Genomic DNA, 13541 nt, shown 5'->3' with positions numbered 1-13541 from the left:
CAAACCAAGTTACTCTCATACCAAAGTTTTACTGTATTAAGGTCATACTAGACATTCTAATGCCTAATAAACATCTCTTACAAGAATATAAATCTTGTTACTTTCAAAATAATAATATATAGGGTGCAAGTATGATGTTGTTTAGAAACGATTGGACTTTTTCTTTTAAAACTACACTTGATAGGTATTCTTTATAACCAAAATAATAGAAAAGAGATAAGACATTAATTAAACCAATCACAACTATCGTTTTCAACTTAAATGCTATCTAATTGAGTACATTTAAAATATATGTGTAATGCCGTGTAATTTAATATGTTAAACTGCAATAATCAGCAATAGCTCAGCAAACACAAATGGAGTGTATATGCTTTGTAATCAGTATATAGTGATAAGATGCTTACCCTGTATCAGCACATACAGCATGTATGGTTCAGAAGATAAGTCATTTCTAATGGGTGGTATGCAGTTTTCAGCCAATAGAAGTGCATCTTGACCATTGTGAATGGTATCCTAATGCTTTAAAAACTGGCAAGATTTTCAGTTTAACGTGAACCTTTCTTGAGTTGCCAAGCTGATCTAACGTGACTACACCAACTCCCGATCATCACAATGAGTCTATCTGCAAGTGAGAAGTCTGCTGTGCTTTCCATAGTGGGAAAGATTGGATCTCAGGGCAGTGCTCTGGGCTCTGAGGCTTTGACCAGGTAAGGTTCTTTTATTCTTGGTTATATTTTATATAGACAAATACAGTGTGCAATTTCAATTGGATGTTTAATGTATCAGCACAGGAGTTCTTAGGTTAATGTAGCAAGTTAAACTTATAAACTTTTATTCATTACTTGGGTTACGTCATTCTAGTTCTATATGATCTATGTCAGGGATATGCAATTAGCGGACCTCCAGCTGTTGCAAAACTACAAGTCCCATCATGCCTCTACCTCTAGGTGTCATGCTTGTAGCTGTCAGTCTTGCTATGCCTCATGGGAATTGTAGTTCTGCAACAGCTGGAGGTCCGCTAATTGCATATCCCTGATCTATGTGTATAGTCTTTTTAAAAATCTGAGATACTACTGATAGAATTTATAACCTGTCCCTACCCTACAAAACAAAAAAAAATATGTTTTCATGGGGAAGTCAAGCATCAGTGAAAATTGAGAGATAGATGTAAGTCATGGGTGCTCAACCTGTGGCCCTCCAGCTGTTGTGGAACTACAAGTCCAATCATGCCTCCGGGAGTAATGTTTGTAACTGTCAGTGACTTGCAATGCCTCATGGGACTTGTAGTTTCATAAAAGCTGGAGTGCCACAGGTTGAGCACCCATGGTGTAAGTCATTAGTGATTGCTACTACTGGTATTTTATATATCACACATTATGTACCATTTGTGTGCAAATAAATAGTTACCATCAATGCATGAAACATGGAAATCATTTTGTCTAAGGTCAATTTCCTGAAGCACAGCACCGTTCTTCTTCTGCTAGTTTTTACATCAGTGATGGAATACACACTTGATAACTTTGATTTCCTGGTGTCTATACAAACAGTAGGAAAAATGTGCTTACAGTTTTACAGGGAATTAGTTATTACCGTACTATAACCTACCATATTAACCAGAGAAGCATCATATCCGGTCAGAAGTGTGTGTGGATACATTTATTTCAAATCATTTCCATGTATTAATATCGGTTTCTTTTTTTTTGTTTTTTTTTTGTTTAGGCTTCTCCTTAGCTTCCCTCAGACCAAGACTTATTTCACCCATTTTGACCTGACCCCTGGCTCTGCTGACCTCAACACACATGGTGGAAAGATTATAAATGCCCTTGTAGGTGCCGCCCATCACCTGGATGACCTTTCTGGAAACCTGTCCACCCTCAGTGACCTGCATGCCTACAACCTAAGAGTGGATCCAGGAAACTTTGCTGTAAGTATTACTGAATATTTCTATACACTAATAAGATAACCTGATTCAGGTGAACAAAATGCATTGTGCTTAAATGTGTTTGCAGCATTATATAATATTGAAACTCAGGTGGGCATTTAGGTGAAATTTGGGTCAGTCTTTAGGAAAGTTGTCATGACAAACATAAAGGCTGTTAATGCCGACCTAAGAAAAAATACTAGCTTTTGGTCTGTCATGATTATTCCCTACATTCAGCTTTTTCTCTGAGTCAATAAAATGTGAAGTCAAAACTTGATATGCATATTTGTTTTGGGTCACTAACTTGGAAGGTATTGAAGCCATGGAGTAACCATTATGTGCAGGAAAGTAATGGTAGTATTTTATCCCTTGATTTGGAGAAGAGCACCTTCCATCAGATACTTCATCGGGTACCCTTTTAAAAGAAGCACTTTGCTCTGTAACCTTTAAAGGATAAGTCCTGCCTGAGCTCGTTTGGCTGGGGTTCTTCTTTGGGTAACAGGAGTGTAATTCGTTTTGCACTCATGTCACCTGTTTTTAGCAGAGGGCGGTCTGAAGTCCACTCTCTGCTGACGTCACACAAATCAGTCCAGGCCCCGCATTATCCTGACTCTGGGAGTCTGGTACTGCCAGGTGCCAGGACTGATGGCTGTCTCAGCCTTTTAGCACTCCAGTGAGCGTAGAGGGGCAGATTGGAGAGATGCTGAATAACAGTCAGCAGCTCTCTGCTTGGAGAGCTGAGAGAATCGAGCCATCTGCAATGTTCGATCGCACAGTTCTCAGTGAGGAGGCGCCGTGGGACAGATGCAGCATCGGACAGATGCAGCATCGGACCGATGCTGCATCCACCTAGGTAAGTATGATTCTACAATAACCCCCAAACCCTTACTTCTCTTTTAAGAGTACATAAAAACAATATATATATTTAAAAAATCAGTTTGAACATTATTGTCCTTATTAAATAATACAAGTGTGTCTATGTACACAAAAATAATATATTCTCTATTTCTCTTTGCAGCTGCTGAATCACACTATCCAGGTGGTCTTGGCTTCTCACTTCCCCGGTGATTTCACTCCTGAGGTTCAGGCTGCCTTTGACAAATTCCTTGCTCTAGTCTCTGCAGTCCTCACCTCCAAGTACAGATAAATCCACCCTACATAACAGGCTACTTCAGAAATTACAGAAAGTAAAACAACATGCACTGAAGCGTTCTCTGGGCCCATTTCATTTACAACCTAGTTGCAATGTTTTTTGAAGCGTATTTACTTGTGTAAACTGTCCATAAATCTCATGTACTCTTAAATAAAACTGAAAATATTTTTCATTTCCCCCTCAACTGTATAATTATCTTTTTGTGCTTTGATGGTTTGATATTAATGTATTTAATTGCTGCGTCTCTTTAAAAAAATCAGACCAGGGGCATACCATTACCAACTCTAAAACTTTATTAGGTTGAAGCAAAAAATGTGTTCTTGGCGAAATCTCCCTCTCTCCCTGATAGGAAGGGTGAACCTACTTAAAGCGGAGGACCGCCCACCAATGCAAACATTTAAAAGCCAGCAGCTGCACATACTGCAGCTGCTGACTTTTAATATTCGGACACTTACCTGTCCTGGAGTCCAGCGATGTCTCCATCAGCTGTCGGGTGCATGCCACCTCCATTGCGAGTAAGGAAACCCAGCAGTGAAGCCTTACAGCTACACGCTGGGAACCCTACTGTGCATACGCAAGGCTTCGCTCCTCTTACCTACTGGCCCAGGGAGGAGGAGTGACGTCAATACCTACGGCTGAGGCTCCCAGAAGTTGGAACAGGATACCTGTGAAAGATAAGTATCCTGACCCCCGAAAAAAGGGGTACAACGAGCATAAGTTTCACTTTTGGGACTCCGCTTTATAGGAGAAGTCCAGCAAAAGCTATTTTGTCTGGGCTTCTCCTATGGATCACTTGAGTTCAAATCATTTTGCACTCCTTTGACCCATTTTCAGCAGAGAGGGGACTGAAGTCCCTGCCCCTCAACAGCTCAGTGCTTTAGTGAGCGAGGAGAGAGCTGCTGTTTGACAGTCAGCAGCTCTCTGCTGGGGGAGCTGTGAGAACCGAGCCATCGGCGGAGTTCGATCTTTCGGTTCTCAGTGTAGAGGCACCGGGGGACAGATGCAGCATCAGACCGATGCTGCATCCACCTAGGTGAGCATGAAACTGAAAAATCCCTTACTTCTCTTTTAAAATGAAGCTTCTACCCCTCTTTCCCCCCGCTGTATACATTGCGGAATTTGCCTGTTTGGATTCCTAAATCAATTTTCAAATCCATTCATGCGATAGTATCAGAATTGATAGGGTGGCTAGACTTAAGCTTGAGGTGTTACAACAGCCTTGGAAAGAGGGGGGCCTAGCTGTGCCCAATTTTTACAAATACTTCTTAGCGGACAGTTGGTAGCTCACTGGTCCATATGATGATGCTGCGGTTGCCCTTGAGGTGGCACTCGTGGATTCCTATGAACAGTGGGCCCATTTATGATTTAGGGGGCCCAGATCATCCTATGTCTTAACCAATTCTATGGAGGTCAGTTTTACATGCTTGGATGGTTGCCCATGGTAAGGAATTTGGGAGTCCCTTCCCACTCTCACCTCCCTTTGTGGAGGAATCCCAATCTGCCACAATTTTTTGCCTTTGAAGATCCAGTGGTCTGGATGAAATTTGGGATTACATTTTTTATATATATATATATATATATATATATATATATATATATATATATATATATACACACAGCTACGACAAGCATACTAAACACAGTTTAAACATGTAAGAGTTTTGAACTCAGGGTCTGCCATTGAATCCATGATAAGGGAGGGTGAGCTCCAAAAGCTGGCATTGTTCTGCAAGGGGGGGCTTACTGTATGCATATCTTCTGGGATTGTCCTGGTATACAAAAATATTGGAAGGATATTTTGATTTGTGTACAGGAGGTGACAACTATCTCTTTAAGTCCTTCTGTAAGGCACTGCCTGCTTGGGCTGGTGGATGATTTGGCCCCTACAACAGCTGTATACGGACCTTACTTACTCTATTATTTATTCATGATAGGAAACACGTAGTTCTGTCTTGGAAGAGTTCTACTCCTCCATCGATAGAGTCCTTGAAGGTTTCAGTGATTAGGGCACTACCCTTTTAAAAAAGCCACATATCTGAACAGGGGGGTGCTTCTCAAATTTGATCCTGGGCGGATGGATGGCCTCACCTCTCACTGTAACAGACTAGTTTTAATCGTTTGTTAATGTTATCCTTTCTGTTCTATGAGACTTTCTGATATGCACCTCATAACCTCCAACAAGGTGGGTTGGTGGGATTTCAACAAAATTGTATGGTGGGACACACAAATTACATTCTCTGGAAAGTTTTGGTAGTTTTTTTAACATGGATCCTCATGCTTTTAGTTAATTATGGGAGGGGGGGTTTGTGTCTCTTCTGAGAAGGCCATGTGGGTCAGGTTGGCAAGCTTCACAGGCTATGTTCATGTACATGTCCAATGTTATGCACTTATTTTTATGTACTATATGTTTTGTTTTGTTTTTGGGATGGCTGATCGTATTGTGGTGTACGGTCTTTTAATGTTTTATTGAATGCTGTATTTGTTATTGAAAACAATAAAAGAAACCAGGTTAATTAAAAAATAAATAAAAAACTCTCAATATATCATCTGTTTAATCAAATATTTAGAGTGAACATGGGTTTTCATGACTGATATTTATTTGACACAATTTAGTAAAACTTAACAGCACCACAAGCATTCAACTTTCCAGTATCTACAAATTTAAATTAATTACAGTGTAGGTGTAGCCAAAATATCTTTCTTCAAGTTTTTGAATACATTAGGGAGGTTTTAAATAATGACACCCATTTTTAACAGGAAATGAAATAATGGGAAACGCAGACATAAAACAAAAATAAATTTATAGAGGTTTTACACCTTCCCTATTCAATACAAAATGAAAAATGGCTATACAGTATGTACACTTCAATGGTAAAGAAGGCAGTATAAAATATACATAGAGCAATATGCTTTTCCACCCAATTCAAACACAATTACCAAACAAAGCTACCGGTATATGATGATATAAAGCCAAACCTAAACAATCCAATCAAATGGTTTTACATCAGGCAGGTGTGGAAAATGCTGTCAATGAATAATGCTTTCAGAAATAGAAATGTTAATAGTTTAGTTTTATCAATTAACAAAATAGAAAGTAAATAAACATAAGAGGAATCCCAAATCATATCAATATTTAAAGTGACCAACCTTTGCCTTCAAAACTGCATTAATTCTTGTGCAAGTGTACAAAGTGTGCAAATACTGTACACAAATTGCTGATGGTTTGAAATCAAAGGACAGTCACACCAAATATTGATTTGATTTAGATTTTTATTTTCTTTGCTCAATTTGTATTTTGTAAATTGATAAAAATTAACAATTAAAATATCGATTTTTGAAAGCATTCCTACTTTACAGCATTTATTCACACCTGCCTAAAATGTTTGTACCGTACTGTACATATATGGAAAATATCATCAGGTCCTGGTTTCTGCATTGCCATCATAGGCTGTTGGTTCAGCTAAAGGATGCCAGTGAAATTACACTCCCATCCATACACCAGATTGCTATTGATTGTCAGAAAAGTTTCCCATTTATAATGAAAAATTTCAGATTGCTGCTGCTTCTGCCAGTGCAGTCTGTCTGGGTCTTGTTTACTCCTGTCCCTGTTAAGTTTGTAATTTTTTTTGCAGTCCAATGTATTGGGTTATAACAGTTCACTCACTCTGAGTCTATACACTTACAACCAATCAGCTAACAGGAGAATGATGCCGCGTACACACCATCACTTTATGTGATGAAAAAAAACGACACTTTCTGTGAAGTAAAAAATGACGTTTTTGAAACTTCAATTTTCAAAGACGAAGTTGCATACACACCATCGTTTTCTCACAATGATCTTGCAAAGTGAGGTTACGTTCCACCACGTTTTACCATTGAAGCTTGCTTCATAAGTAGCTTCTGGGCATGCGTGGATGAAAAAACGTCTTAGAAAACTACGTTTTTTGCTACACACGGTCAATTTCTGTGAAGTAAAAAGTGCACTTTTGAAAAACGACACATAAAATTGAAGCATGCTTCAATTTTTTTTGGTCGTTTTTTACAAGACATAAAACGACGTTTTCCCCCACACACAGTCAATTAAAGTGACGTTTTTAAAAACGTCATTTTTTTTCATCACATAAAGTGACGGTGTGTACGCGGCATGAGAGTTTACTCTACTCTTCCAGGTACTGGTCCTAGGAGTACAGACACAGTGTATGCAAACTGGCTTATGGCCTCTCCATACCCAACCGTAGCGTGCTGTGTGTGGCTAAGATATCTAATCTTGTTAGTATGATACTAAAGCTAGCCATACACTAGGGTATTTTGACAGCCAGCGCCCAATATTTGGCAGGCTAGATTTGCTGTTTAGTGTAGAATATGATAGAAATCTACAGTATGTGTGTAAGTATAGTATAAACTCTAGGATGATAAATTAAGAACGAAGACAGTTCCCCTACTAGTCTCCAAAGACAGGAAAATTAACTATGTTTTTTTTTTAACAGAATGATTTTTGTTTTTAAATAAAAAACAAAGAAAAACAGAACAAAACAAAAAGTTACACACAGTACGCAGTAGATACAAATACAGCGTAAACACCTCAAAGTAGGTGGTACGTAGCCATTGATACTCCCTTCAACCAGGAAGAGATAAAGGGGGGGAAAGGATGAGTAAAGCATTATACATTCCACACCACTATTTTATCCTATACCAGAAATTTACACTAACCGCATTCGGAGGGGCACACATAGTTGGAAAAAAACAAGAACAACGGACAGTGGGTAGTGGGCATGCGGAAAGTCACTTTCCATGAGAAGGGTTTGATAGCCCAAAAGTGTGCAGGGATAGAACGTGTTCAGGGTTCCAGTGGGGGGAGGGGGAGGCACAGATTCCATATATAAAAACAGTACAGTGTATCTGGCTGAAAAATGTTGTAATTGCTGCCACAGACCCTGTTCCCTACTCCAGGGATAGCTGCTCCTCCCGAACCCAGTTGTCCCATATTTTAGCAATTTTTTGGGGGCAGTTACGGCCCAAGTAGTTTAATTTGTACAGGGGAAGGGCCTTGTTTATGAGGGCTCTCCATTGCTGTACAGTCGGCGGGGAGCTCCCCTTCAACTGCAGCAGAGCCTTCCTGGCATAGAAGGGCGCATAGAACACAAAAAGTTTCTTAGACTGGGGAGCTGCCAATGTGTCCACTATCCCAAGCAACAGTGGTATCGGTTCACAGGGCACTGTCAGTTTGCCAACCGAGTAAATAACATTGACTACTCCCCTCCAGAAAGCCTGTAGATGCTGGCAAGACCAGACAACATGGAAAAAGGAATCCTCCTCTGAATTACACTTAGGTTAAGCTGGACTGCTGTTTGGATATATTCTAGATAGGCGTTGTAGGGAGAAATACACTCTGTGCATAAACTTTAGCTGAATAAACCCGTCTCTGTTGGACCAAGGTTAGGTACTGCTGGATGCTCTCCTCCCTGTCGTAATTAGCCAGAGCAGGTATGTCCGACTGCCACACCGAGAACAACTGCGAGACCTTGGATGTGTCCAACCCCGCCAGTACTGAATAAAGGGCGGAGAGAGGTTTAGTCTCCTCCACCGTACTCAGCAGCCGCTTGACCCCAGTAGTCTCCAGCACAGGAGATACAGGGATCGATATGCACGGCGGAGCTGCAGGTATCGGAAAAACGTACAGTTAGGTAGCCCTTTCTGCTGCACAAGGACGTCAAACATGACTAGGCCATCAGAGGGCATTACATCAGCCAGAGTCTTGACTTCATACTGAGCCCATAATGCAGGATCTGGAATAGTACGGAAATGAGGCAACCGTGGATTTCCCCACAATGGAGTAAGGGGACCAGCCATTGGGTTTCTGAACCCTGGTCCTAACTATCTTCCATACCCTTAGAGTAGTTCTCATCAAGGCGGTGATATTGGGATTCGACCTTGGCCCTCAGAGCATTAAGTTCCCCAAATACGACCCCAGCAACGCCGCCTCCAATGTTGATGCAGGGTTGGCCAGTTCCTCCGCTAGCCACCATCTCAGTGTAACCAGGACCACCGCCCTGTAATATTTAAGAAAACATGGTAGGGCAAGGCCCCCCCAGCGATATGGACAATTGAAGGGTGGACCTAGCTATTCTGGGGACACTACCATTCCAGATTCAGGATGTTAAGCAGGCTGTCCAGTTTTTTAAAGAATGCATTGGTGATATGTACCGGGGTCTGTCTAAAGATATAAAGAAATTTAGGCAGCACTGACATTTTTTTTTTTTTTTTAATCAAAGATGTTTATTGAGAAAAAAAAAAAACAATACAGAAAAGAAAATCACAGCAAATTCACAGCTCAGGTATATATCACCAAAACATTCCATCAGTGCAGATAACAGTTCATACACTAAGTATAGTAGGTGCACGTGATATTGTGTCAATCTCGCTCCCTTTCTCAGCGAGATTGAGCACCTACGAGCCCCATCGCGGGATCCATCGCCGAGCTGGCTTGCTGCGATGGAGACAGAGCCGTCATAGAAGCGACGGGAGATCCGACTTGGATTCCCGCCAATTCTACACGTGTGCAGCGTTTGTTATGAATCCTGAGGGGGAAGTCCCCGCCGGATTTTAAATACAAATTTGGCATGGGTTCCCCCCTCAGGAGCATACCGGGCCCTTAGGTCTGTTATGGGTTGTAAGGAGAGCCCCCCTATGCCGAAAAAACGGCGTAGGGGGTCCCCCTACAATCCATACCAGACCCGTATCCAAAGCACGCTACCCGGCCGGTCAGGAAAGGAGTGGGGACGAGCGAGCGCCCCCCCCCTCCTGAGCTGTACCGGGCTACATGCCCTCAACATGGGGGGGTTGGGTGCTCTGGGGCAGGGGGGCGCACTGCGGGGGCCCCCCCCCACCCCAGAGCACCCTGTCCCTATGTTGATGAGGACAGGGCCCCTTCCCGACAACCCTGGCCGTTGGTTGTCGGGGTATGCGGGCGGGAGGCTTATCGGAATCTGGGAGCCCCCTTTAATAAGGGGGCCCCCAGATACCGGCCCCCCACCCTAAGTGAATGGATATGGGGTACATCGTACCCCTACCCATTCACCTGGAGGAAAAGTGGTAAAAACACAAATAAAAAACACAGGGAATTAAAATATTTTATTAGTCTGCTCCGGAGGCTCCCCCTGTCTTCTTTAGCTCTTTTACCAGGGGTAGCTTCTTCTTCCGATTTCCGGGGGTCTTCTCCTGCTCTCCGGGGTCTTCACCGCTCTTCTGTGACGTCTTCTCCGCTCCGGGGGGTCTTCTTCTATGTTCGCCGCTCTCCGCTCTTGACTCGGCGCACCCCGGTTCTTCCTCCCGCTGTCCGGTGCCTTCTCCTTCTTCCGCTATTCTGTGATGTCTTCTCCTCTTCTTCCGCTGTTCTGTGACGACTTCTACTTCTCCCTTCAGGCCGCTGTGCTGTGACGTCTTCTCTTCTTCTCTTCTCCCGATGTCATTGCAGCGAGAAGAGGCGACGTGTCAGCATCGGGAGAAGAGAAGAAGAGAAGACGTCACAGCACAGCGGCCTGAAGGGAGAAGTAGAAGACGTCACAGAACAGCGGAAGAAGAGGAGAAGACGTCACAGAATAGCGGAAGAAGGAGAAGGCACCGGACAGCGGGAGGAAGAACCGGGGTGCGCCGAGTCAAGAGCGGAGAGCGGCGAACATAGAAGAAGACCCCCGGAGCGGAGAAGACGTCACAGAAGAGCGGTGAAGACCCCGGAGAGCAGGAGAAGACCCCCGGAAATCGGAAGAAGAAGCTCCCCCTGGTAAAAGAGCTAAAGAAGACAGGGGGAGCCTCCAGAGCAGACTAATAAAATATTTTAATACCCTGTGTTTTTTATTTGTGTTTTTACCACTTTTCCTCCAGGTGAATGGGTAGGGGTACGATGTACCCCATATCCATTCACTTAGGGTGGGGGGTCGGTATCTGGGGGCCCCCTTATTAAAGGGGGCTCCCAGATTCCGATAAGCCTCCCGCCCGCATACCCCGACAACCAACGGCCAGGGTTGTCGGGAAGGGGCCCTGTCCTCATCAACATGGGGACAGGGTGCTCTGGGGTGGGGGGGCCCTGCAGTGCGCCCCCCTGCCCCAGAGCACCCAACCCCCCCATGTTGAGGGCATGCAGCCCGGTACGGCTCAGGAGGGGGGGGGCGCTCGCTCGTCCCCACTCCTTTCCTGACCGGCCGGGTAGCGTGCTTTGGATACGGGTCTGGTATGGATTGTAGGGGGACCCCCTACGCCGTTTTTTCGGCGTAGGGGGGCTCTCCTTACAACCCATAACAGACCTAAGGGTCCGGTATGCTCCTGAGGGGGGAACCCATGCCGAATTTTTATTTAAAATCCGGCGGGGACTTCCCCCTCAGGATTCATAACAAACGCCGCACACGTGTAGAATTGGCGGGAATCCAAGTCGGATCTCCCGTCGCTTCTATGACGCGCACGTTGGAATGTGCTGTCACTATTCCAGTGAGTGCGAGATGTTAGCGAGATCTCGGCACCATGTCGCCGAGAATCAGCGCGATGCTGTCATGCTAAAAACACAATATCACAAACACCTACTGTACAACAGTCTCCTTCACAAAAAAAAAAAAACTGTGTCTGATGCTACTATTCCAGAGGCCAGCACTGACATTTTAATGAGGTTGACTCTACCTACCAGAGTGAGGGGCAACGTTTTCCAGGCAGCGCACTTCTGATTCAAGAGGGACAGCACCGGGGGAAAAATGTACTATGTTAGTACCGATTGGACAAAATACACATTGAATAAAATAAAGTTTTTTATTTATTCAAAGAGATAAAAAGAGGATATCCAAATACAGATAAGAACATAGGGCCAGATTCACAGAAGAGATACGACGGCGCATCTCCTGATACGCCGTCGTATCTCTGAGATACGCTTATCGTACTGTATCTATGCGGCTGATTCATAGAATCAGTTCCGCATAGATAGCCCTAAGATCCGACAGGTGTAATTGACTTACACCGTCGGATCTTAGGATGCAATTCTAGGCCGGCCGCTAGGTGGCGATTCCATTGCGGTCGGCGTAGAATATGCAAATGACTAGTTACGGCAATTCACGAACGTACGCTTTACCCGTCGCTCTAACTTTACGTAGTTTCCGTCGAGATATGCCGCTTAAAACTAAGGCTGCCTTATAGGTGGACTAGCCAATGTTATGTATGGCCGTCGTTCCCGCGGCGAAATTTTAAAAATCACGTCGTTTGCGTAAGTTGTCCGTGAATGGCGCTGGATGCCATTTACGTTAACGTCGAAACCAATGACGTCCTTGTGACATCATTTAGCGCAATGCACGTCGGGTAATTTGACAGACGGAGCATGCACAGTACGTTCGGCGCGGGAACGCGCCTAATTTAAATGGTGCCCGCCCCATTTGAATTAGGCGGGCTTGCGCCGAGTGAATTACGAATTACGTTACACCGCCGCAAGTTTACAGGTAAGTGCTTTGTGAATCAGGCACTTACGCTGTAAACTTGCGGCGGTGTAACGTAAATGGGATACGTTACGCTGCCGCTGCGCAGCGTAAATGTACCTGAATCTGGCCCATAATTTCCAAAGTTCATACCAAAATAGTATTTAAAATACAGATTGTCTATACATGTGTGTCAATTAAAGAATTAAATACTAAATATTACACCAAGTGTCAGTACAATTCCACAGCGCTATCAGAATATGCTAGTATTCTATTCTAAGCACACCTATGTGTACAGTGTGATAATTTTGTCACAAACATATATAAGTGAATAAACTTATAAATATTGCAAGCATGCGTTTTTAAATAAATGAAAAAAAGTCCGTGATGCTACTAAAGAACGTGAAAAAAATGTGAAAAAAATATATATAGAGGAAAGTCCATATAACTAAATATGATTGATCCACTCTTCAAGGGCTTCCACCACACCTCAGTGTTCAGTGCTCCAGTCACCCATCAAAATGGCCACTCACCACAATACTATGCCTCACACTCTAGTGCTTGGCTAACGAGCGTATACCCAAATTGTCTCCGATGTGTCACCAATATGTATTTTCCAGTGTTAGGTCCACAAATATTCCAAAATGCGATGCAAAAAAAAAAGGGAGAAGTGCACAATAGTGTAAAAACGTTTAACCAGTTTAATTAAAACACTCAATGAAATCTCCAAAAAATGCACTCACAAACGAAATCAAATGAAAAGCTTTGTATGACAACAGATAGCTGTACACTTCAAATCTTTTAGCTGAAAACAACGGTGGTCACGGCGGACCCTCGATCAACTAGACACTCTCACCGCAACCTTGGCACAGCACCCCACTCGAACGACACTTGCTTGCTCGGAAATCCAAAACAACTCAAATTAGCTGCTAGTAGTCCTAGATGGAACACGGTACTTCAAACATAGATTAGGCCACGCCCCGCGTGATACCCCATTCATTTTATACATGTGTGTCACTGA

The 13541-nt window shown here is 43.4% G+C and overlaps 2 protein-coding genes across 5 annotated transcripts in view; one reads left to right on the top strand and one right to left on the bottom strand.

The window, feature by feature from the left end:
• Positions 1 to 13541, bottom strand: part of RALYL (RALY RNA binding protein like) — a 1196807-nt gene that overhangs the window by 635278 nt on the left and 547988 nt on the right. The gene's annotated exons all lie outside the window — the stretch shown is intronic.
• LOC120941237 (hemoglobin subunit alpha-3-like) lies at positions 540 to 3251 on the top strand. Its single transcript, XM_040354546.1, has 3 exons — positions 540 to 707; positions 1720 to 1924; positions 2940 to 3251. The coding sequence occupies exons 1-3, from the start codon at positions 613 to 615 to the stop codon at positions 3066 to 3068; spliced, it is 429 nt and encodes a 142-aa protein (XP_040210480.1). The 5' UTR covers positions 540 to 612; the 3' UTR covers positions 3069 to 3251.

The sequence above is a fragment of the Rana temporaria genome, chromosome 5 (genome assembly GCF_905171775.1).
Source record: "Rana temporaria chromosome 5, aRanTem1.1, whole genome shotgun sequence".
NCBI classification, from domain to species: Eukaryota; Metazoa; Chordata; class Amphibia; order Anura; family Ranidae; genus Rana; species Rana temporaria.
The sequence above is the reverse complement of the archived record's forward strand: the minus strand, read 5'-3'. Positions and strand labels throughout refer to the sequence as shown.

Bases quoted from the DNA above. Each gene is read 5' to 3' on its own strand.
- LOC120941237 (XM_040354546.1), top strand. From the start codon at position 613: ATGAGTCTATCTGCAAGTGAGAAGTCTGCTGTGCTTTCCATAGTGGGA. The intron at 708-1,719 runs GTAAGGTTCTTT...TTTTTTGTTTAG, and splicing joins GGCTCTGAGGCTTTGACCAG to GCTTCTCCTTAGCTTCCCTC. The intron at 1,925-2,939 runs GTAAGTATTACT...TTCTCTTTGCAG, and splicing joins TGGATCCAGGAAACTTTGCT to CTGCTGAATCACACTATCCA.